Raw genomic sequence first — 24,198 nt, 5'->3', positions numbered from 1 at the left:
TTTCTATTGTTTTCTGCTTTACCAAAACTTGAAGTCATTCAGTAATTCTCACCGGCAACTTATTTGTGACTTAAAAAAACCAACAGCCTAGGATCCATTCTGCCTAGCTGAAGCACCTAAGCTGTGCCTACATATCATAGGAAGAAAACCTCGTAAAGTAGGTACCTAAGTTCCTTCTGTCATTCAAATAGAAAGTCAGGAGACAAGGGGCCCTGGCGAAATATGTTCCTACACTTGGCACCGACCTTTAGAAGCTTTTCCTCCACCTCACTGACTACACGGAAAGCAGGCACTAAGCATCAGAAATATCATCCTCCTGCAGTTTAAAGCCCATTACAGCACTCAGGAAGACAGAAGGAATTGTTACTAGGTAGGCAGACAAAGCTTCCTCCCATAACTTTACAAAAGTCTTTTCCCCTATGTGTCCTATCAACCTCCACCAAGAACAACGTGCAGAGATGTGTGCCAAATGCTAATATCTGCCGCGTCAGCTCACTTACTTTTCCTCTGCAGACGGAGCGCACACACTCAATGAGCTGGCCTGTCTCAAGCTGAAATGCTCGGCATCGTTTCATCTCTTGATCCCACAGCTTTACAGCTCCCCCTTCTTTAGTGCTGAAAAGAAGTGTGTTGTGTTACCCAGATGTTTCCTTCTGCATAGGCTACAACAAATCCCATATGCAAATCTCATCAGTATTTTTCTGATTAAATAATACAACAGACACTGAGTCACCTTCTACTATATACAAAGACACCTCACTATGGAAAGTAAATAACAAAACCTGAAACACAATCACACTTCATGTTTTAAACAGTGTCATGCTGATTTTTAAAAACCAAATTGCTCTCTTGTCATTTAATCTCAAATCTCTGTCACTCAGACAAATATGTCACTTCTACCAAATTGAAAAGCTTACTAATCAACAGAGTGTCCACTGGGAGAGGTTGTCTGCAGTTTGAAAAAAATAAAAAAATAAATAAAAATCCATTTATTCCAGGCTGGAAGGAGCTCAGGTGACAAGGAGCTTATACAGGTGCTCATACCAATTGCTAATTCAAGGTTCAGTATGTTCTTTGCACATAATGTGCATTACTGTGATCCTTGAGTATCTTTCTTAGTAGTCCTTACTAAGACAGCCAGGCACGTCACCTAAAATTTAGATTGAAATTGCACAGCACAATCTCTGGGAAGCACTGTGTACTTCTGGGTATTGGATAAACAAATAAATTTTAAAATCATATGAAAGAGATAAAAGTAGTCTTTAAGAAGATTTTGTCTTACGGTCTTTCCTTCCCTCCTGTAACAATGAGTCCATCTCGAAGAGTCGTGTACATCGTAAACACTGGCCCCGTGTGAGCTTTTGCCACAAGTCTAACCAGAAAATGATCCTTCCAGACGTAGACATCTCCATTTATGGCACCAGTAAATGTAAGGTTATTCTGCAACAAATATCAACAATCTCTGATACAGTAAATACCTTAGCATTTTTGTTTAGCTGGAATTAAAATTCTTTTAGCTACTAAATTTCCCGAGAAAAGCCAACTATGCAATGAATGGAGGAATTAAAACCATTGCGTTGAGAGAATTAGTTTAACGAGTCTAATGACTGCACTCTAATGGTGTTTCTTTGCGATGTTATAAATCATATGTGCAGGGCACAGTCACCCTGTGCATCCCATCTTGAGATCTTTCAGATGCATGTACTGTTTTGCTCTGCATGTGCTATTTTGCTCTGCATGTGCTATGTCAAATCTCCTCTTGGGAAGATGGATGTCTGGCTATCACTACTGAATTTTGAGCGATGTTTTGTTCTTCTCTTGAGTATGTGTCAGCAACAATCTCAGTACAGGTGACTGGCAAGCAGTATCTTTAGGATGCTGAAAATAAGGTGTATAAACTGACATGCAGACCTAACTCAGCCCATTACCTACTTCATTGCAATGGCATAATTTCTCATAAAAGCCATGAAACCTGCCCAACAGAGCAAACTGGTCAGCAGTCCAGGACTCTCTGAGGAATGGGAAAAAGCAGCAAGTACTGTAAACACTCCTTTGGAGTGTGCTTCATTAAATGGAAAAGCTTGCCAGAAGAACTACAGATGGTCTGACCTTGAGGTCCACTGACTCTGACATAACAGATATCAAGAAAAGTCATAAGGGAATCCTTTTGACAGGAGTTCAAAGGAAAGTCCCACATTCTGCAGTAAACAACAACGGTGTCTGTTGAAGGCATCGGGGGAGAAAGAAGCCCCAGAATGAGTTTCCCCTATTTAAGGCAAAAATTTGGTGTGGCTGTATCCCAGCACGGCCTGCTGACTTTAACATTAAATGGACCTGGATGAAAACGAGTGAGGTCCATGGATGCATGAGGAAGCAGAGGGTACATGAGCAGCCCCTACTCTATTAAGAGCAACGCTCATGTTCCTGTGATACGGACTCATACTTCCAGTGGGATTCAATGGCACATACTTGAGGAAGAAAAAACTATCCTGAATGAATGGCATGTGCTAATGGAGTAGAGTTCACCTGCTGGTTTTGAAGGCGGTCCCACAGGACTTTAGTTTAATTATTTTAGAAAAGAAAACTTTTTTGTACTGTTTCTACTTGGAAAGAACGGACAAATCAACTGCATGTTCAATATTACATGCTGCTTTGTTTTGAAAAATCACTTCTGAGGTATTTAGTGTCCCTTACACTACTCCTATTTTTCACTGGAATCATGCCATCAGATTAGATGACACATTTAGTATTAAGCATTTTTTGACAACAAAGTCGCTTGTTTGGGCATAAGGATGCAGATTCGGAAGCTACTTTTAAACAATCACATTTCACACATTAGTACTTATTGTCCAGGGCAGATAATTGGGAGCAAGGGGTCTCTCTGAAACAGTCATTTGTACAATTTATCCTTAACCTTTGCAAAGGTAATTTCTATGGGGTTTCTGCATGGAGCGGAAGGTATTTCAGACCTTACTGCCATGGTAATACTGCTTTTTCACTGTTGATATGTATTGTCTTCCTTAACTATGAAGTCTGAAGCATAGTGCTATGGTTCCTTAATGATCATACACGAGAGTATTATATCATATACTGTCACCGTTAGCTGGATGACGAGAATATGTCATACCAAATACTGCTAGCAAAAGAAAAGGTTGCAGAGCCTACACACAAAATAACATTTTTCTAAGTTAACCAGTGAAGTGCTAAATAACTAGCAAAAAAGTAAAACCCACGGCAGCTGATGCAGTAGATACGCACAGACATTAATAAAAATGTAAACTCAACCCTGCTTAGGAAACTTACATGAGGGTCTAAAGGCATACAAGTTTCACATTACAAGTAACCAATAAGCAAGAGCTCTATGGTCTTGCACTCCCCAAACTGTACTGCATTCCAAAGGAAATTGACACTTGTAATTTTAATAAAATATATTATAAATTCTGTAGGAAGTGATTTGAACTCACTGCTCCGAAGGCAACAGAAAGCATGGTTTGCATTTTGGCATCTTCCATGGAACCAATTACTCCTTTCTTATAAAGCAAAGCACTGCCAGCTAACGTCCAGAACTTCATGTGTTTTACCCCAACAGACACAAACTGAGTGTCTGAATCTGGGCGGAACTCTACAACAAATATCCTCTCCAGGTGTCCTCCTCTGCTAGCAACTTTAGCCCCTGTTTTAATTAGGAAAGGATAAAAACACAGTTAAATTTACCAGCAAAATTAAGCTCCCATACGATTTTATAAAATAAATTGACCCAGTACTGGATTAGGGAACTGCATACCAGATGCTGAAAGCTAAGCAAATCCCAACATTATTTAGCGTATCAAACACAAAATTCATGCAACTTGTAAAGTCCCTGGTTATTCCATTACATCTGACAGTTTTAGGAATGCAGATTTAGGTCTTCATAGCATGATTTGTGTCCTTGTTCAGTGAAATAACAGAAATTTTCTATAATCATCAGGAAGTTCCCATCTGGTGAACATCTAATGAACTGCGACACTCCTGCTCTCCCATCCACCATTTCTGAAAATGATAATTACTTCCTGGAAATTATTTCCCAGACCTATCACTAGCATAACATTTCAAGTTCAAGTATTTTAGGAAGACAAAGAAAATATTTTCTTTAATTTCATGGAATTTTACATTAAACAACATTCTTTCCTTAACTTACTTCTATCTAGAATAGAAATTTTAAACTTATTTTCTCATTCATTTTTTCTATCACTTTGCTATCTCCTTTAACTGATTTTGTGACATAGGGAGCCACAATACTCAGAGTAAGAACATAAATCAATTCTAAAGACTTGAAAGGAAAAGCAAATAACTGTATACAGTTTTGTTAGGCTGAATAAACGCAACACTTCCAGAGTTACCTTCTTGCCACCTCCACACTGTGATTGTATGTTCTGGATCAACTCCCACTGAAACCAGAAGTTTGCCAGTTGCACTGAAGTTAACATAGTTGACCCCTTTGGTATGGAAGCACCGTAGCATTGAAATAGTTTGTTTACTCATAGCATCCCATATATGAATTGTGGGAGTTGTACCTACATGCAGAAAGATGTATTAAAAGAGAATTAATTTAGCATCTGGGAAGCTTCACTGAGAAACAGGTGTTTTTCAAGAACATTTAACCTAAACAGACACTCATAAGTTGTGGGGTTTTGTTTTGTTTAACATTACTAAAAAAAAAAATCACGGTAGCTTGCAAAACATGGAGGAAAATAATTGTATTTAATGAAGTAAGACGAATTCTAAAAGAACAACAAAACATTTATGAAGAACCTCATGCAAAAGAAATTGTAGATGTTTTGCTTGTATCCGCAATTCACACAGATACAATAAGGATACATGAAACTTTTACGTAACTCTGCTGACTAAAATCCACAAACGAATCAGCCTTACCTGGAAATTCTGTCATATCACCTGCATTGTGAGAGCAATGGCAAATGAGGAAGCACCAAGGGAAAACAATAGGTGAAATAAGTCATGTTTCTAATGCTGAAGTGCCAGCATCAGCACCAGAAGGAAAAAATAAAATTAAAAATTTGAAAATGGATATGGATTAAATCAACAAAACAAATAAGCAGGAATACTGTTGAAGTTTTTTAGGTATATTGGTTTTTATACATAAATATAGCAACAATATTTAGTACTTTTGAGTTTTAGAAATGATATTTAGACAGAATGCTAAAGACATGCAGTTCTTAAAAATTATCAAATTTAAAAGTTAAACAAAAGTGAAGTTTTGAGGAATTATCAACCAAAATCAGAAACACTGATTTCATGGGCTCTTATTGACAGAGAGAAAAAGCGCCTTTAACAGTAACCTTTTCCGTGACGTAGAAATGAGTATTTTGAACTGGAGCTCTGGCAAAATGTATGCATTTTTGTGTTTACTCAACATTTACATTGAAGTAACAGCATTCAGAACAGGTGGCAAAGATGGTTTGTCAAGGTGTTTATCTGCTACCATTTATTTGCCCCCTGTTAAGTTACTTCTCACAGAAATTTTGGACTTATGTCTCCCTCCAGAATGATACAAATCAGAATGACACTATTATTTTTCATGAAGTTAAATTATTCCAGCATTAAGCTGGTTTGAGTGAAAGACAACAGATCCTTCTCAAGACTTGGGACAAATGATCCTGCATTTCCCATAGAATGTTTACTCCTGAAGAAGGTACAAGGGAACCTAACAGGGCTCTCCATGTAAGTAAAAACCACAGAAGTACAGATTGTTTCATAATTGGACCCTTATGTGTGTCATTACTTCTGCAGAGATTTTATGCTCTTTCCTATTCCATACAGGTTTTGTACTTCTGCATAGGAAATTTTTATTGTTGTATTTTCAATGCTAAGTATTTTACCTGCTAAACAACTGCCTTGGATGCAGGAAGGAAAGAGGGAGTTCTATAAAGATTACAGATCAATGGGATGATTTAGAGTAGTTTATCAAAATTTGCACTACAATTAACTCTAAAATCCAACATCTCACAAAACTGAAATAATAAGAAAATCCTGAAGCTTGATCATCCTTTTAAAATCAATGAAAATGTTTGAGGACTATAACACTAGCATGTCCTGGTAAAATCCCTACACAAAAAAAAAGCCCAAAATAAATCAGTGCCCCTGATAATTTTTGAGTAAAACTTTGTTGTATGGAGAGTCACCTACCGATCTGGCTGGTAGCCACAATATTTTTATACTTTGGGTGCTGATTCACTGTTAGGCAGAGAATGTCATCAGTGTGCTCCAGGTAGAAACTCTGACTACCTAATAAAATTCAAACACGTTTTTATGCACAACAGTACTGAGGAGAGAACCACCATTGAAGCAAAGAATATTCAAGTAGCTTGTTGCTACACTCTTTCTTTACTCTCCAAGGGATAGTTGGGGGTAGGGCAAGAACCACGTCAACAGATGCTTTGCTCTCATTCCCAGGCACAAAATGCTCTACAAACACAACCATTAGCGCGCGCACACACACACACATATATGCGTATAAAAGCAATATTCGGTAAACTAGCTATATCCAGGGAACCAGGAATCAGCTCAAGAACCATCCTGTAGCCTCCTGTAACTGCACGAAAAAGCAAAACTGGCAAACTGGTCCAGGTTTTGCTGTAAATTGAAGCAGTCAGTGGAAGCAAAGTGGAGAGCACAGCCCTGTGAAGCCTATGCTCTGCAATATCTTCCCAGGGGACAGGGTCCAAAAAAGGACAGATGGAAGGATGCTTCCCAGCTCCACCGGTCAGAGGCTTCACTAGGGCTGGAGTCCCCAAAGGCCACCAGATGCAGCAGCTTTTCTGCCTCCACCCCTTCTCGGCTGCAGAGCTGCTGAGCGCATTGCTGTGACTGCTTGGTTCACCGTGGCACCAAACAGGAATCAAATAAAGCCAAAATGCCTTTAATTCCTATCTTTCTTGAGATACATGAAGAACACAGAGATGTTTGCGCAACAGCTTAAGGCCAGACAAATTTTTGCTACTTTTCCTCCTTTTCATTACCAAAGGGGCAGGGAATATTTCTACCCTTTCTGAAGAGCAACTTGCTCACACTGTACTGCATCAAAATGTGCCCTTTCCTGGAGTATCACTTTGCTAAAACAACTCAAAATGAAACGATGGATGTTACTGCTTCTAACATTTTTGCAGTATTAGTAATTTCATAACCTAGGCTTTCTCCTCTGAGAAAGCCATTCCTGTGCCTTCCGCACGGATTTTAGCAAGGCGCAACTGCAGAAACAAAGCATGTTTTTATTATGTTTCCGAGCAGAATCTCATTCTTGCTGAAAGGAGCAGAATGGCTTTACAGGATGACCTGAACTGGAGAAATTGCCTGTCTAATACAATAGCCATCTAAAATAATTTTGTGTTATTTATCAAGATGAAAAATGTGAGAAAGTTACAGGAATGTTAAAAAGTTAAGAATTTCAATAAGAAACATCTTGCTTGTAAAACATTTTTCATCTCAAAATATTGTTTCAAGTTGGATTACCAGTAGAAAGATTTTGAACTATGCCTGCTGCAGCTGTGTGGAAAATAATATCAGCACCATCATTTAGGTAATGAAGGTTGTTGCGGCAATCAAATCCTCTGTATCCAAAAACATGGTCTAAAGCCAGCTCCTAGTCAAAGAAACAGAAAGAAAGAAGAGGGAAATGAGAGAAGAAACAAGAAGATTAACAGAGTTTGGATCACATAAGCGCAGTTCTAAAGTAATTACGTGAGCAACAAATATCTTGTAGAGGCACTAGAATAATTAAACGATAACTAATCAGTTATTCCTGTTCAGCTAATTTATTGAGGCATCACATTCTCAGACTATCTACAACACTTTAATTGGTCAACCAAAGCCCTGCATTGATAGTATCATTTCTTTAATAATTCAGCCGGCTGTCAATGTTTTGTTTCTGTAACTTTCCATTCAAAATATATAAAAGTCAAAAAAAAAAAAAAAAAAGTCCAATTTTAGTAATCTCCCCATCACAGTTTAATAGCTGTACAGGGCATCAGGTATTTGCAAATGTCTTTGCTTCTCCTTTAAGGTCTTCAAAAATAATTCTCATAAACTAGCAAATTTTAACAGACAAATTCTGACCTTAAAATCCTCTAAGAAGCAAAAGCAGACTGTAAGTAAATCTACATTTAAAACATTAATCAGAGGTGTAAGTTCAGCTTACAATAAGCAATTGCCAAGGAAATTTCCTCCAGAAACACAATGAGGGATAATGGATTGTTGTTAAAGTTGCTTTCATAGCCCAGAAGACAGACTTGCTGCATCTGTCCCAAGCACAATTACAGCTCACTTTGAACAATTTAAACAGCATTGACAGGCCAAGCAATGGTTGCAAACTGTCCACACAGATCTCAGAATGTTCCTTGCTCAGCATATTGCGTGGAAATTCAAAAACATTGTTTGGGGGCCCTACAGTTTGGGGGAAAATATATGTTCCAAAGCAAATGAGCAAATTTCATGATTCAAAATCATGCAAATTATTTTCCCTACATGAATTTTGAGTTTAGAGACAGCTGATATTACAGGTAAGCTGTAACACCTTGAATTTTAGGTTCCTCCTTCTGATGCTTGCCACCAGGGCTAAATGCACTTTCTAGAAATTTCTTTCTTTTCTCTTCTACCTACGCATGACTTTCTGCCCTCAAAATAGGGATGAACTTCACCCAGCACATATTACTTCTAAAGCAGATGAAACAATATGAAGCCTGACCTCAACCAGTTTCTTTTTTTTGTTGATATTATTCTTTTGCAGTTTTTCAGGTTGAGGAGCAGCTCTGCTAACTGGCGGTCTGAAACAAACATTTAAAAAAGACAACAATCAAGATGTTTGAAAGCAAAATAAAACCTTCAAAAAACACAGCATATGTTTTGTACGTGAACAGGAAATGGTCAGTTGCAACTGTATGAGCCTAATGCCTCGCTTCTTTTAGACTTGTAGGATAAACTGAGTGAAATTGTGTGCCTTTTGATGGAAACAGCAGAAATAACATTGATGTAGATGTAGAACAGACCACTGTACAACATTTTCATTTTTTTTAAATCATTATGTTTTCAATCCATGGGAAAATCCTTGAATACTAAACGATAGTAAATTGTTGCTTTCAGAAACAATCTAGAAGATTTTCTAACGTTGGCAGCTGACCTTTCCCCACCCTCGCTTCTTCTGAGAAGCTCCATCACAAAGCCCAGACAAGACTTTGTTAAAATCCTCTCAAAATCATATTAGAGATAAAGTGATTACATTTTAAAATGTACAAGTCATCCATCCATGTGAATTTAACAGAGACTAAGGCCAGCAAAGCATTTTTATTAATTACAGTTCCCAAAAGTAGCTAAAGGGACAAATGTAGAACACAGACTGAAACAAAATTTGACTTTTGCAAATTGTCCTTAAAGACAGATAACCTTTATTGTTAATATTTGACTCAACTCTCCCAAGAAAAAAATGAGGCACAAACCTAAAAGGAGCAGAAGGAGCTCAGCCTCTTGAAGTGATGACCTTACAAAATCAAACCCCTTACAAAATTCAAGCTGCACTGGCTTGAATTTGGAGGACGACCATTGTGTTAATTTAATCTTCCCTTTTTGTTAACAAAAATTCATGAGGGCTAATTCTAACCCCGACAAGACCAGAACAGAGCCAGAAAAATTGCACGGGTTTACTGGAGAAAGTAGAAACGTGGCTGGGATTCTTTATCATGTTTGATCATCTTTTACTTAGAAATTGGGCATTGCTAGTAGATTGGGGTAGAGGTGGTGATGGCAAAAGAATAATACCTGAAACTGTGGTTAAATGCTTGTTCTAACATCCCTTGATGGCTACTATAATAATAATAACAACCCCCCCTCCCCCCCCGCATGCCTTTAATCTCCAATTCCAGATATGGGACACAGGGTTAAACGGCAGTGGGGTTCTGTAAGCAAAAAACTAAAAAGCTGGCCTCAATTTATTTAATAAATACTCAAATTCGGAAAGCATTTCCACAGTTTAATATTTCAAAAAGGTGCAAACTCAAAACACTTTATTATTTATGCTGTCAAAATGAAATTGTTCTTTTCCTTATACTGTAACTTTCATTAATTCTTGTTTTGCAAAAATTAACTGCAGAGAACAAAATATCTTTTGCTTAGAGGGGGCTTCTTTATTCTGGAATTGTATTTTCTAATGGAAATTATTAAATGCAACAATTGACAAAACGCACAGCTAGAACACTTGTTGCTACACAGCTCGAATAGGTATTGCAGGAGAAAGCAGCATGAAAATCTGAGCTCGAAACAAGACAGATCAAAGCTGGAAGTAAATAAACTAACCCACTTCTCAAGCAAACAAGCACACTCACTAAGTACTAGCAAAGTACATTAGCAGGTGATCTTGTGACATTAGAAGAGTGAAAGAGTTACCTTGATCCCCTTGTAAGCAGCAAACAAAGCCAAGTAAGAAACTTAATACAGTTTAGGTGTACTTCTGACCACTTTACTCATGCACAAGCATATTTAGAGTTGATCAGACATTCCTTTGTGGCACCACACATGCTACTCAAGCATGCCAGCAAGAACTAAAACAGAAATTAAAGAGTGCACCAGTCTACAAATTCAGAAACGTCATTACCCTGGGTATACTCTGAACTAAAGATCCTACAGGACAGAGGAAAAAAAAGGAAGCTGCATCCATGCTTCCTGCACAATTTATACTGAAAGAGAATGCGATTCCATGTGCTTGTTTATTTTCAGGTGCCCGACAAGGGATGGAAACCGGTAGAAACTTAACAGTCTCATAAGCACTGTTGAGAATGTCACACAATGGATGCTTGTTTTCTCTCCTAGTTCAGCCTGCAATTTAGCCTCATAATTGTTCACTGGTAGGCCAACTTACAGGGACAGCTTGTACTTTTTGTTCACAGGAAAACAAGTACCTTTATTTTCTGTGAGAGTGGTCAATCAAGTCACTTTACATAAGCAGCAGTGGTAATTGGACCGAGGAGCAGCGCAGTCACCAGTGGAGAAGGGGCGGAGGAAATGATTACAAAACCTAATTCTCTTACAAAATACAATCATTACTCGATGCTACAGCAAAAGCCATTTTAGCCCAGATTTATTAAGGCCTTTGAATCAGCACTTATATAAATAATAATTTTTTTTGCATGCTTCCTGCTCTCTTTTCTGTTTTAGTGTAATTTTATCATGGATCATTTTTACATTGCTTTACCTGGGAGTATCAGTTAAAGTTTATGACAAGAACAAGCCAGACTTCTTGTATGAAAGCAAGAGAACACTACTACTATGACATGACTGAGAATCACTAGATTGTAAGCATGAGATTTAATTTGGAAACATACACATGCACACATATACTTTTTTATATATCTATTCACATTATACACAAACACAAATGTTGTGTGCATTCATATATACATGTACACGTATATACACACACACGTATACATTCATTGCCTTATCATCATCTTAATAAAACAAATGTAAACCAGCATCAAATTGTTAACATTTTAATAAGTCGTTTCATTTTTAGCAAGTCTGTAACTACATCTGATTTATTTTTATACCTAAGATGGCAGCATCAAGACAAGAAATTTGCACTATAGCAAATTACATATATTTACCTCTCCTGACCTATACAATCTGCACTGTACATTCACAGCAATCTGGCATTTTCTGTGCTGTGTGTTGTTAGTACTTACTTGACAATTCCCTGCCTCCAAAGGAAAGCAAGTTAAAACATAACACAAGCATTAACGGTTTCTCTCCAGTAATTTAAAATAAACGTGGCTATATTATGTATGGGATGAATGAGTTCCAGGAAAGAGAAGATGCAGTCAGACATTAGAGGCCTTTCAGTTCTTTAGATACTGTGAATACAGCAAATAAAATTTCTGTTACTAATGATTATCATGATGATATGCTTACACAGGTATGCATGGTTATAAATCAGTGAGCCAACTCCAGATTTAAACCGACAAAAATCTCACCCACTTTTATGGGTCTTCACGCACAAATGTAAAGAGGCACAAGTGACCACTCATTCACTCTCACCTAACCAAAGCTGCTATCTGAAATGGCCGAGACAGATGAATAGGAACAGGAACCTAAATCACAGGTAGGGTGAACAGGCAGCACTGGGATATAGAATAGCAGACATACACACTGAGAGCTTGGTAGGGTAGGAGGAGCGGGGAATGGGGTTTTGGAAGAGGGAGGCACGTTGAGAAGAAGAGGCGTGATCTCAGAGAACAGGGCCAAAGTAAGGTGTGGGGGAAAGTTAGGTCAATTGAGATGGAAAATAAAGGAGAGAAAATGCAGTCCAAAAATTGTTATGATATATTCTAAGGGACAGGGATAACCAACTCATGTTTTTAGAGTGCATGGTATAATTGCTCTCTGATGAGAGATGCTGTCTGCATCAGTACTAAACTGGCAAGAACACAAATGTTTTGTCCTGAGGCCAATGGGAACAGAATTGGATCTTCAGAAACAACGTTGCACAGAAGCAACAAACAATGAGGTTTGGAACAGGGACAGATGGACAAAAACATCCAGACATGGAGAAGGTCGTGGGCTGGGGCTAGCAGAAATGGATGGGGAAGAAGACGAAGAGTGTCCCAACGGGAGACTAATGTGTGTGTTTAGATGGCTGCTAACGAGAGAGGGAACACACTGGGCTGCTACACAAAAATAAAAATGAGCAGGACTGCTCTCAGGAAGGGAAAGCAAGGTTCAGAGAGAGGTGAGACGTTCCAGTACTGGTAGGTTTGCCTCAATAACAGAATTAAAAATCCAACATTTAAAAATACGTACTGTTCATTTCAGAAAAAATGTAAAAGCAGCTTTCAAAAGCGTGCTGCCTCTAGTTGACAGAAGGAAACTCCCATGTGCCCTAAAACTGATGCAGAACTAGAGCTTTACAAAGTAACTAGAAGATTTTGTGAATTCTAAACTCTTGGGATTTCCCATCCCAATATACATGGGAGTGTTACATACAACTTTTCCTGCTGTTACTTTTCCTTTACCTTTTGCAGATAACACGAGACAACAAAAGAGAATAGTGTTCAATATGAAAATATCCTACTTTCTAACACAGTGGATCAAAGTAAAGCTGAAACAAAACTAAAGGGAAACATTAACTGTGATCTAAGTTGTTTTTTAAAAGCATAGTACTGAAAAAGCCTTAGCATGGTTGCTGTATTTATGATCTCACATGTATGCTGATGCACTCTTTAAAAAAATGAAAAGGTATTGCAGAACATACGGTCATGATAGCCATTTTCATGTTTTGTAAGGGAAGCTAGTCATTGCATTCACATGTCATTCTGGTTCAGTCTCCAAATGTGAAACAAGCAGAAAAGCAGATTACTAAGAAGCATAATCAGTTCTGCATGAAATCTGAAGGCCTTCATTTTTTAACAAGTTTATTGTTCTAAACGTCTCATAAAGCTGTTAAACTAAACAACTATTGTAGACAGGCTGGTCCTATTGCATATCAAGCTCTCGTACATAATACATTGGACAGACAGAGCTGTCTGGAAGATCCCTCAGATCTCTTTGCTAAACCCCGGTTCAAGGAATACAACTGCTGTAGGCAAAACCTACATTTCTGTCTTTGAGCTAAAAAGTTTTGAATATCTCAGGTAATGAGACTTCAGGAGAATCCTCCCCATATAATACCAAGGCATCAGAACCAACGCAGCTGTAGTGCATTCTGGAAGGTCTATCCTGAGGCTTCTCTAAGGGTTTGTGATTCTGTTTGAGAGGAAGGGTCTTTTCCATTTGTTTTATTATTCCTTACATAAACTCTGACATGTTTTGAAGCTGTCTTCATTGTATAAGTAAAACTATTCAATCAGTAGCATATGGAGAACTTTTGCGCTGGAGATAAAAAATAATGGGCAGATAAAATAGCGTCCTTCCCCAGAATAACAAAACATATAGGAAACAATGCTTTTGCAATCCATCCAGGACTACAACCTATGCAATAACCCTGAATATTTTGCATCAACCTCAGCACAGAAGGTGCTCAAGTGCAGAGAGAGAAATCTTGATAGTATGTTGTGCATTGTGACAGTATTGGCATCCCTCAATTCCACACCCAGTAAGTGTCACACAAATGAAAAAGACCTTTGGGTCAGCTTCGTGCTGACCTGTGGGACAAATGAGATTGACTCCGAGTTCAGTAGGTTGGCAGGGACTGTGATAATATGAGCCACAATGTGTTCAAGCCTTGGGGATAACTGTGATGAAACCAGCACACTGCCAAATCCATTTAGGACGCAGTAACTTGACATAAGGCTGTTGAGAAAGTAAAAGTGAATATTCCAAAGGACGCTACTCATTCTCAAAGAGTAAGTTTCTGCTGAAATAAGCCCAAAGTTACTTTCTCCACTCCAGAGATGTGTTTTTCCAGATAAATTTTGAATAGTTCCCACCTACACACAAATACAACACAGATTCACATTCAAAGCTTTTACATGGCACCCACAGAAGCGTGCATGTAAAAGTGCATGAACAAATTTTGTAACCATATGTCTAATAACGCAGTTTATGGTACAAAAGCTTGTACTTGCCACTTGTGGCCGCTGTTCTGAAAGGTTAATAATTCAGCTCATGATGTTTTAAATAAATAAATAAAAGAATAATATTTGAAGAGAGAAAATCCAGCTTCTTAACCATTTAATGTTTCATCTTTATCGGATCATATGATTACAAATGATGCAAAATAACACAATTGAGAACAGGCTCTGACACAGATAACTCGCAGAGAGTGAGACAAGCCAGTATGTTAAGAAAACATAAAACTAGACAAACATGCTAATGCTGCTTTTTGTTTTCTATACATTCAACCTGCTTTAAAGGGTTTTCCATCACCAGGTATATTACAAGAGTTTTCAGTTTATGTAGAGTCATGCAAATCAAACTAAATGAAAGCTGCAAACATAGGATATAAGTTAGCGGTTAGTAGAACGCAAAATGCAAATATATCTTTCATCATACTTCTCATCACATAAATTCTTTGCCTCTTAAAATGGTCCCAGTTCAAAAGTTAGCCCTTTTCCAATATGAAGCACAATTCCTACATTAACACACTGTATAGCTTACAATTGTCCTGGATTGTCTGGGACAGTCCCACCAGTGACCAAGTGGTCCTGTGGTGTGGGAGCACTGCTCTTGGAGCTCCCACACCGCGAGACTGCTCCTGCAGCACCTCTCATTGGCACCCTGCTTCTGTATCATAGAGGCAGAGCAAAGAAGAGGATGCCAATCAGAGGAGCAAAAAAAGGAAGAGAGAAATAAGGGCGGGTGGGGAGGGTAGGAGGGCAAACATGGAAAGGGAGAAGATGAAAAGAAGGTTAGGGAGGGGAGAGAGAAACAACAAACAATTAATTATCTCAACCAAATGTACCGACTAATACAGCTGCAAGACATTTAAAAATTGTTCCTCAGGCTCATCTCTCCTGATATTTTTCCATCCTAAAGCTATAACTGCTGACAGAGACTGTAAATCTTGGGTCTCGCACAAAAATACCAGGCCATGATTTATTTCAAATCTTGTGAGTAAAATCAGTCATGTAACTCCTACATACCTCAAAGATATTTGCAGAATCATCATTATTTTCATTATGTAAACAAATGAGATGGGAGAAAAAGGGCTTTAATTTTCATTTTCTAAGGAAAAACTCTACTATTACCCCAAGTTTGTAATATATAATTTTTTTGGCCTTTATAATCATTAAATTTCTCCAACTAATCTGCTTAGGGGCCCAATATTCTGGAAATCTGGAGAAGACCAGTGTAATATAGATTTCCTTTTCATCTTGCTAGATTGTGCTCAGCAGAAAGCACAAGCTAGGTAGTAATAGAGCAGCTGTTCAAAGTCACAGTTATCTTGTATTGAGTATTACATCAAATCTGTCCTCCGACTCTCCTTCTCTCTCACGATGGGGGAGAGAAGGGACAAGAATTGCTGGCATCTGTCTTTTGACAAAAAACCAGCAGAGTAAGTCTTTGTATTAATTTGGAGGGAGTAATTCTTGAACTGTTGATTCCTTTCCAGACGGGTAGTGTTTGTTACAAAGCTTTCCCCTCGTAACCCAGCACTGCCTGCACCATTTCTCAACCGCATACTTGCAGTTGCTTCAGGAGACACAATCACAGTTCCTGAGATCAAACTCCTCCTGAATTGTATACTCATTTGTTACTTCTAGAGACATAAAGTACTTTGAGTTTTTCAGATTCACCGCTCCTAATATTACAGAAGCATAGAGTCCTGCAAGATTATTCTAGCAGACATAAAAGTTAGTAAGGTGGAAATGCAGCTATAATAAAGACGAAAATAAACCAGCCATCTTCTTGAACCAAAACTGTCTCCTAGGTGTCACACAATACCTTGAAGCATATTTGTATTATATAAGCAGAGAAATAACTTGTTCATCAGCAATTCACCTTCTGAATACTACTATTTAAAGAAAGAAACATACTAAGTGTAGAAGTCTTTACCCTCAGGAAGCAGCTCAGAGCAACAGCCCCAGTTATTCCTCTCTGTTGCTCGAGCGGGAAGCTTGTTTTTCTCTCTTCTTTTTCTTTTCTTAATTTAAACTTACTTTGTTTAATTCTAGGTTTCTACCCACTGTATCTATGAATAAGTCACATTTTTTTCCTGTCTCAGAAACAATGAAAATACAGGAAGGGGGATATTTCTTCTTCTGAGAGCCTTATTGCATTTTGCAGTGAAGTGGACAGTATTTTTTCAGGTCTTGTAATTAACTGCTTCTAACTTAAATGTCTTTCCAGCTTGTAACATAATTTTCAAAATCTAGACAGCATGCAATCAATCTCAGAGCATTCATAGCAAGTACATCCAATCAGATGCACAGTCCTTGCAGTCTTCATACAGACATACAACACAATTATAAAGAGGAAAGATTCAGGATGCTTTCTTCAGTTTTCTCCCTCAAAAGACTATCAGGTTTTCCCATGTAACTGCCTGAAAAATAATAGAACACACCCTCTTGATTCCCTTCATCAAATCTGAAGGGACTGGGAGAGGCTACTTCAGCTGTGCCTTTGCAGAAAATATAAAGCTTTTCAACTAGCTTCAATATTAATTGTTGCCATCTCACTCAGCCCTGTGCACAGAGATTTCAAGACTTTATATCCTGAATACACTGATTTAGAACTTAGGTTTTCCTGAACACCAACAGCCGAGTACTCATATGCGTTTGTCTGGCTTGATCAACCATCACTTTGGACGCTCATAGGTGCAAAGAAAAGTGCTTTCAAGGAGCTTTAAGAATATGGTTAGACAAATTCTTCACTAGCTGTTACATTCTTTTGTATTCTCAGAAAAGATGAAATCCAGCACTGCTATGAAGCTTGCTTCATAATTCAGGTGTCTTATGAGAGAACTCAGCTTCACCTTGAAGCATTCATAACTGAGAGTGTCTAGATTCTGCATTCATTGTGTGCTTGGTAGAACTGTGACCAGATATAGAAGTCTTTGACAACTGCAGTAGTCAACACAATGTCCCAAAATCCCAGTAACTTTCACAGCCAAATTTCTGCTTCTAATCATTTGACTATAAATTCTGGTGATTAATATTAATCTGATGAAAAAAGGGGAGCGGATATACCTTTGCCTAACAAGCTGCATATGAAACGTATGGGATCTGTTGAAGTTTATTGAAACACAAATACTAAGTACCAAAGGTGATTATAGTGAAGTAGCTGTAATTCAAAGAGTACTTACTAAAAATGTGAAGAATAGCTGTGACATTTTTAGCAGAAAATATAGAAAGGACAGTTACAAGAGTTTATTTTTAAGCTATTTTAAAATGAAGTAAGAGGAAAAAAAGATACAGAGAATGTTAAAACCTTCCATTTTGCTCTCTTGAGTCTAGAACATATTATTATTTCTTCAGACAGGCTACAGTCAGTATGAAGAGACTATTATGGAAATCAGAGGCTACCTCACCACTGAAGAGTTGTCTACCCATTTAATCAGGCTCACCAGCTATAAACAGAGTGGGTAGTGTGGAAACATCTGGGCATACTAGAGGAGCTTCCAGCTTCAGTGTTGCTTTATTGTGCTGGAGAGCGCAAAGCACATTTTCCCTGCATCATGGATTATCAGGGTTAGTGTGACAAGCAGGAAGCCTGCTTCACAGGTACTACGTATATTGTTATAAAGGTTGAAAAAGACAAACTGCCTGTTCATTTCAAGGGGTGCCTTCCTCCACAGCAATACAGCAGGTTCAGCAGAACCAGCTTATGCAGTGGATGACTGAGAACAAAGACAGATTCAAATGTCAGGAAGCCTGAAGCGTATGTGTCAGACCAAGATACTCCTCCGAGAAGCAGGGTACTTGCTTGCATGTAACCACAGCCAAATTTCAGAAGAGGAAAACTTCTTAGGAACCCAAAGGAACTGTGGTGATTTTCATTCCTGGACTGAAAATGGTGCTGAAAATCTGTGAAAGAGATTGATGCTTATGCATATATTGTTGGTAATTCACTAGTACAAAACAACTGTAAGCCCAGCTTACTCGGTCAATTAAACTCACTCTACAGTTGCTTTTGCAACACGAAAGCAGAATAATGCAGCTGGAAAGGTACAAGGGTTTCTGGTGCATTTGGCCACTGTACCATTGGCTCCTGTTGTTGCAGGTATAATAACAATTTAGCTGTATTCACACAAAACAATTCTTTTTTCCTTTTAACTCAATGTCAAAACATTTATATTTAATAGATGCATTTTTATAGAAAAATGGAGGAATATATGAGTGAATGGAAAAATGGAAAGCAATATCCTTAAAAGAAGAGGAAAATAAATAGTTATGGCCCAACATTGTATTGGAAAAAAAAAAATCACTAATCCTCCTGCTATGTGGGTTTTTTTTTTCAAATACTGTGGTTAAAAAAAATAAGAGGTGCAACATATTTATTCTTATCTTTCACACTCAACATTTGTTCTCCTATTCAAATACTAAGTAGAAAATTATTATTACTTTCTGACCATGATGTTTAGCACTGCATTCTTTGTGAGGTTTAAAACCAAATCTGTTTCTGTTTTTCAGAGGAATTATTACTAACTCCATTTTGTATCTTGCGAATCAGGACACCAAGGAGATTTAAAGGCAAAAGTCTTGAAAGCTCCCACTAATTTTCAGTGGTCAAGTAGAAGAACCTTAGACCTTAACCTGTTCAATGCAATTATGTTACATGTTTGTTCAGAGAATTGCTTAAATGACCTCCGTGTGCAGCTGTGAGTATGTGATTTTTCTGCAAATTCAGCTGTACTTCTCTCAGCTGACAGCAGGAATTGAGGCACACTGAGTTAGAGGCTGCCTTAAAAATACTCTGCTTGCAAGCCATCACCAAGAATGCCTGTGACAGAAGCAGGAATGGCAAGAAGGCAGCTTTCCACAGGCTCCAGAGTGCACTCTTCTTGCCACCCCAGCCTGTTTCTACACACAGCCCTCATCATTTGCAACACCTGCAGAAGAGATCCTACAGTGAACAAGTGCTTACTTCCACACCCTATGTGTTCCCTGAGGACTCTGTATCCTGTTCTCTAACCAGGGCAGGATCCCTCTGGGGAGAACAATATGTCATCATGCTACTGGTATTGTTACTGGTCATGTGTTCTGGGTAAACTGAAGGAAAACAACTAAACTTAAATTCCTTCTGTGGGTTAACCCATAGCAGCCCTTTTCGTCAATGACCAAAAAGCAAGAAAACTCATGATAAAAGAATGACCACATATAAAAAGAACTTCTATCAAAAGTGACTGACTCCATGGATTCACAGCTGTGTCATCAGCTGGATTCACACGTGTAAATTTGCTGTTCCAGATTACAAACGGGAATGTACTTTCCTGGTTATAGGTACTCCTGTTCTGTCCCAGTCAGTTTTTACCCACCCATTCCCCTACATCTGTGTTTCACTGAGTCTCACTCTCTATGCTTAGCTCTTATACCTCTTTTCTTTACTGTCCTCTACAGTACTATTCTCCTTCCAGTTTATATTTTTCAGAATAATTCAGCCTAAGGCCAACATGTACCAGGGGAAACTTCAGCTTTAACAGTAACAACCTGACACAATTATAAGCAACTGAAAATCTTTCCATGAGAACATTAACGAAAGCCTGAACAACAAAGCATTTACAAACTCACCATGTCACAAACACCCCACTGCAGACATTTGCACAGCTATACATACTAACTAGGAAAGAATATCACTGCTTAAGTGAACAGCAGAAGAGAACACAACAGTCACAGGTGTTTTACTTGCAGATACATATTTTTCTCCATCACTTTGACACGTTGCGCCCTAGGAACATCATTTTAAACCACAGAATCACAGAATGTTAACTTGTGAATTTTAAAATCCCTGTCTTATTTCTAAGGACTAATAGTTGAATGAAAAGAGATTCTAAAAAACACAATGTACATTTGGAAATGAATGCCTTTGTGTGACATACCTCTCTTCTACTGAAACTTCCTTAAGCTGCTGATGTGGTTTTATCCCTTCCATTTCTCGGATGCTTACTGCATAGATCTTAGTGGTATAGTCAATCGCTTTTTCTCTTGCAACATCACTATCATAACCTTAGAAAAATAAAACATAAAATAAAACAAAGTACCCTTGTTTCATAGTGGAAGAATAGAAAACAAGAAGATCCACAGCAATAAAAGGAAGGAAACAAATCCTACCAAGCTCTCCCTGCACTGAACTTTAGCATGTGGAAGTTTCTTGCCCACTTCAAGTTAAATGCCTGTGTGAGTCTCTGTGGAATAAAGACTAAATCAAAGACATGTTTTATGCAATCTGCTTTACCTCCATCTTCTTCCGCATCTGTGTCTGATTCTTCACTATCAACCAGCTTACTCTCCTGAATGCCCAAAAATTCTCTGGTCCAGATCATCAAAGCTGTATCAGCACCACCTACAGTCAGCAGCACAGAATCATTGTGTAACCACCGCACATTGGTCACCTGTGCGCTGTGACCCACATACTTCTTGAATTTTGCATGTTGGCCCTGTAGCACAAAGAATTCATACATTAGCAGTCTGACATAATACAGACAGTGCCTTCCTCAATTCCTTTTCTTGCACAGTTTCTAATCACAGAAATAAATACGCTTATTACCTTCACTGGATATGAAAAAAGCTTCACAAAGCCAAAATCATCTCCTGTAGCTAACAGTGTTCCATCTTTTGTAAGACTGGCTGCATTTACAACGGTGACATCACTGTGCATGGGCCAAATTCCTTCACAAGTAGGACCAAGAACACAGGTCCAGGTGTCCCACTCAATCTTCTCTATCTGCAATCAAAATTCCCCCAAAGAAGTCATCGTAATACATACCAAATACACACCAGTTTCATGTGTATATTTTTCTGTGTTTGCTATTAGAAGGTGTTCATCGTTTCCATCTAGTTAGAACAAAACACTTAAAATTTTAAACATTCCCACTTTCCCATAGAAGTGCACCATCCGGATACAAATCTCTTTAAACATTTTTGAGGTGCTAAACATTGGCAATTTTGTAGAAGTACTTGTCACAAATAATCAACATCGTTATAAGTCAGCTCATACTGGTCAAAGATTGCTTATAATCTGTATCCACACATTTCTGTGATAACACAGAAAACAGATGGTTGTTCAGGAAAGGGGATTATGGGAAATGACTGCTTTAAACAAACCAAAATAAATTTAGAGATATAAACAGAAAGTTGCAAGTTCTACCATTTAAAAATGCTAGGAAAGACACCTTACAGAATTATTAAATAATTCAATTTCTAATGACTGTAAATATAGTAGATTAGAAAAATTTTATCATTTGAAGACAAAATACTTCAACAGTCCAGAAAAATAACTTTCACAGTAAGAAGTCCACTACACATAATTCTTACCTCAGCAATTCTTATAATATGCCTTTTCCCCCTTGGTGCTTCAAAAAATAATTGTTCTTTGGCTCCAGAATTGACTTGCAATAACTTTCCTGAAAATAAAATAAGAGTTTATTATGAATCTTATTCATTATTATGAAGATTATGAACTTTCTTAACTTTCTTTCGATTAAAAGGAAAAGATTTTTGGGGTTAAAGCAAAAAAATTTCCTCCAGAGAGTTATTCATAGCAAGAGTGTAACAGGTGCTTACAATCACTCTCATAAGAATCCTATTTTCCTGATTCACTGCAGAAGTAATAGTTTAAATAGCACCCAATTAAAAAATTACTGCCTTGCAGCAAATCACTTTCTTATAAGAAGAAATATTTTGCTTGTGTTTTCCATCATCAATGGCAATGGAAAGCATTTACTATTAATTTTCACAAAAATTCTGCAAGACAGCTTTGCAAAAAGTTAAAAACATTGTAAACTCTTGTGCATTTTGCACTGCCTGTCTGGCATATAATCCAAATGCACAGCAATCTGTCGTCGAATATGAAGTTTACCACACCCATACAAATGCTGTGACATCAGGAAGATAATCTCATGTGCAATTAATAGCATGTTAGCAAGTATTTGTTTATGAGGAAGCAAAAAATACATTCAAATTCAGTTTTACATTATTTCTGATGTAAGAAAACTGAAGGCATTTTCTGAATTATTAAAATTTTAACAACTAGACTACTGGAAAAAATACTGTGGGGATTCACTATCATAAAAGCAGTTCTACAACATAGAAACTGAAAAAAACATGAGGAAAAGCACTCTTTCACTGAGAAACACTGGATTAGATTATCAACTGATATAAACTAGTGCAGTTCCAATGTTACTATATTTTGACTGGGCACCTTGCACTTTGTTACATGAGCTGTATTTGCTCCGTTGGAATCACTGAAAACAAGAAGTGCAATACAGGAGTATAGTGGTACCATGCCCTTCCCCTCTGAACCTGTATTAACACAATTTATACACTTTAGGATATTAATCCTTTACTTTACTGAGTGCCTGTGGGTTAAAATCAGAGGAGCCCACAAGAAGGCAGATATTGTGGTGGGAGTCTGTTACAGACCACTCAGCCAAGAAGCAGCAGCTGATGAGCTCTTCTATAAACAGCTGGGGGTAGTCTCTAGATCGCTATCTCTTGTCTCGTGGGAGACCTCAATCTTCCTGATATCTGCTGGAAGTACAATAGAGCAGAAAGGAAGCAATCCAGGAGGTTCCTGGAGTGTGTGGAAGACAACTTCCTCACACAACTGGTGAGTGAGCCGAAGAGGGAGGGTGCCCTCCTGGACCTGCTGTTTGTGAACAAAGAAGGCCTTGTGGGAGTTGTGACGATTGGAGGACGCCCGGGACAAAGCGATCATGAGATGATAGGGTTTTCAGTTCTAGGTGAGATGAAGAAGAGGATTAGCAAAACAGTCACATTAAACTTCCAGAGGGCAGACTTTGGACTGTTCAGAAGGCTGGTTAGAAAAGTCCCATGGGAGACAGTCCTTCAGGGCAAGGGAGCCCATGAGGGCTGGGCCCTCTTCAGAAATGAAATCCTAGCAGCTCAGGAGCACGCCATCCCCATGTTCCAGAAAAGGAGCTGGCGGGGGAAAAAAACAGCTTGGTTGATTAGGGAGATCTTGAGAGATATCAAAAAGAAGAGGAATGTCTATGAGCTTTGGAAGAAGGGACAGGCGTCTTGGGTGGATTACAGGGAGGAAGTGAGATCATGCAGGGAAAAAATCAGGAGGGCTAAGGCCCAACTAGAAATCAAATTGGCTAAGTCTGTGAAAGATAATAAAAAGTCTTTCTACCAATACATTAACAAGAAAAGGAGGACTAGGGAGAATATGCAGTCCCTATTGGATGTAGAAGGAACAACAGTGACAACGGATGAAGACAAGGCTGAGGTACTTAATGCCACCTTTGCCTCAGTGTTTAATAGTAAGGGAAGTTGTTCCCCGTGTACAAACCCAGGAGTTAGAGGAGCAGAGTGAGGCTCCCATGATCCAAGATGAGGCGGTTAGAGACTTGCTTGCCCAGCTAGACACCCACAAGTCTATGGGGCCAGATGGGGCCACCCAAGAGTATTAAAGGAGCTGGCGGATGTCCTTTCCAAACACCTTTCCATCATCTTCCAGTGGTCCTGGCTGACTGGGGAAGTTCCACTGGACTGGAGGCTGGCTAATGTTGTGCCCATCTACAAGAAGGGTTGCAGGGAGGAT

At 38.4% G+C, this 24,198-nt stretch overlaps 1 protein-coding gene across 8 annotated transcripts in view; it reads right to left on the bottom strand.

Moving 5' to 3' along the window:
• EML6 (EMAP like 6) overlaps positions 1-24,198 on the bottom strand; it is a 120,229-nt gene that overhangs the window by 9,611 nt on the left and 86,420 nt on the right. For 4 of the 8 annotated variants that reach the window (XR_008449163.1, XM_054062880.1, XM_054062882.1 and 1 more), the window contains 12 exons: positions 21,948-22,036; positions 21,181-21,357; positions 20,869-21,070; positions 20,513-20,639; positions 8,738-8,816; positions 7,507-7,636; positions 6,184-6,282; positions 4,912-4,932; positions 4,380-4,553; positions 3,465-3,673; positions 1,283-1,440; positions 501-615 (listed from right to left, as the gene is read on the bottom strand). Coding sequence is in view for 4 of the 8 variants with exons in the window: in XM_054062880.1 (XP_053918855.1) it covers positions 501-615; positions 1,283-1,440; positions 3,465-3,673; positions 4,380-4,553; positions 4,912-4,932; positions 6,184-6,282; positions 7,507-7,636; positions 8,738-8,816; positions 20,513-20,639; positions 20,869-21,070; positions 21,181-21,357; positions 21,948-22,036 (1,580 nt within the window). In the remaining 4 variants the exon portion in view is untranslated. Of the gene's footprint in view, positions 1-500; positions 616-1,282; positions 1,441-3,464; positions 3,674-4,379; positions 4,554-4,911; positions 4,933-6,183; positions 6,283-7,506; positions 7,637-8,737; positions 8,817-10,428; positions 11,892-15,132; positions 15,259-20,512; positions 20,640-20,868; positions 21,071-21,180; positions 21,358-21,947; positions 22,037-24,198 lie in introns of those variants that run through there. The other 4 variants (XM_009560970.2, XR_008449164.1, XR_008449166.1 and 1 more) reach the window with 4 other exon arrangements.

Source organism: Cuculus canorus, chromosome 3 (assembly GCF_017976375.1).
Source record: "Cuculus canorus isolate bCucCan1 chromosome 3, bCucCan1.pri, whole genome shotgun sequence".
Taxonomy (NCBI): domain Eukaryota; kingdom Metazoa; phylum Chordata; class Aves; order Cuculiformes; family Cuculidae; genus Cuculus; species Cuculus canorus.
This window is presented reverse-complemented; position numbering and strand designations above follow the sequence as displayed.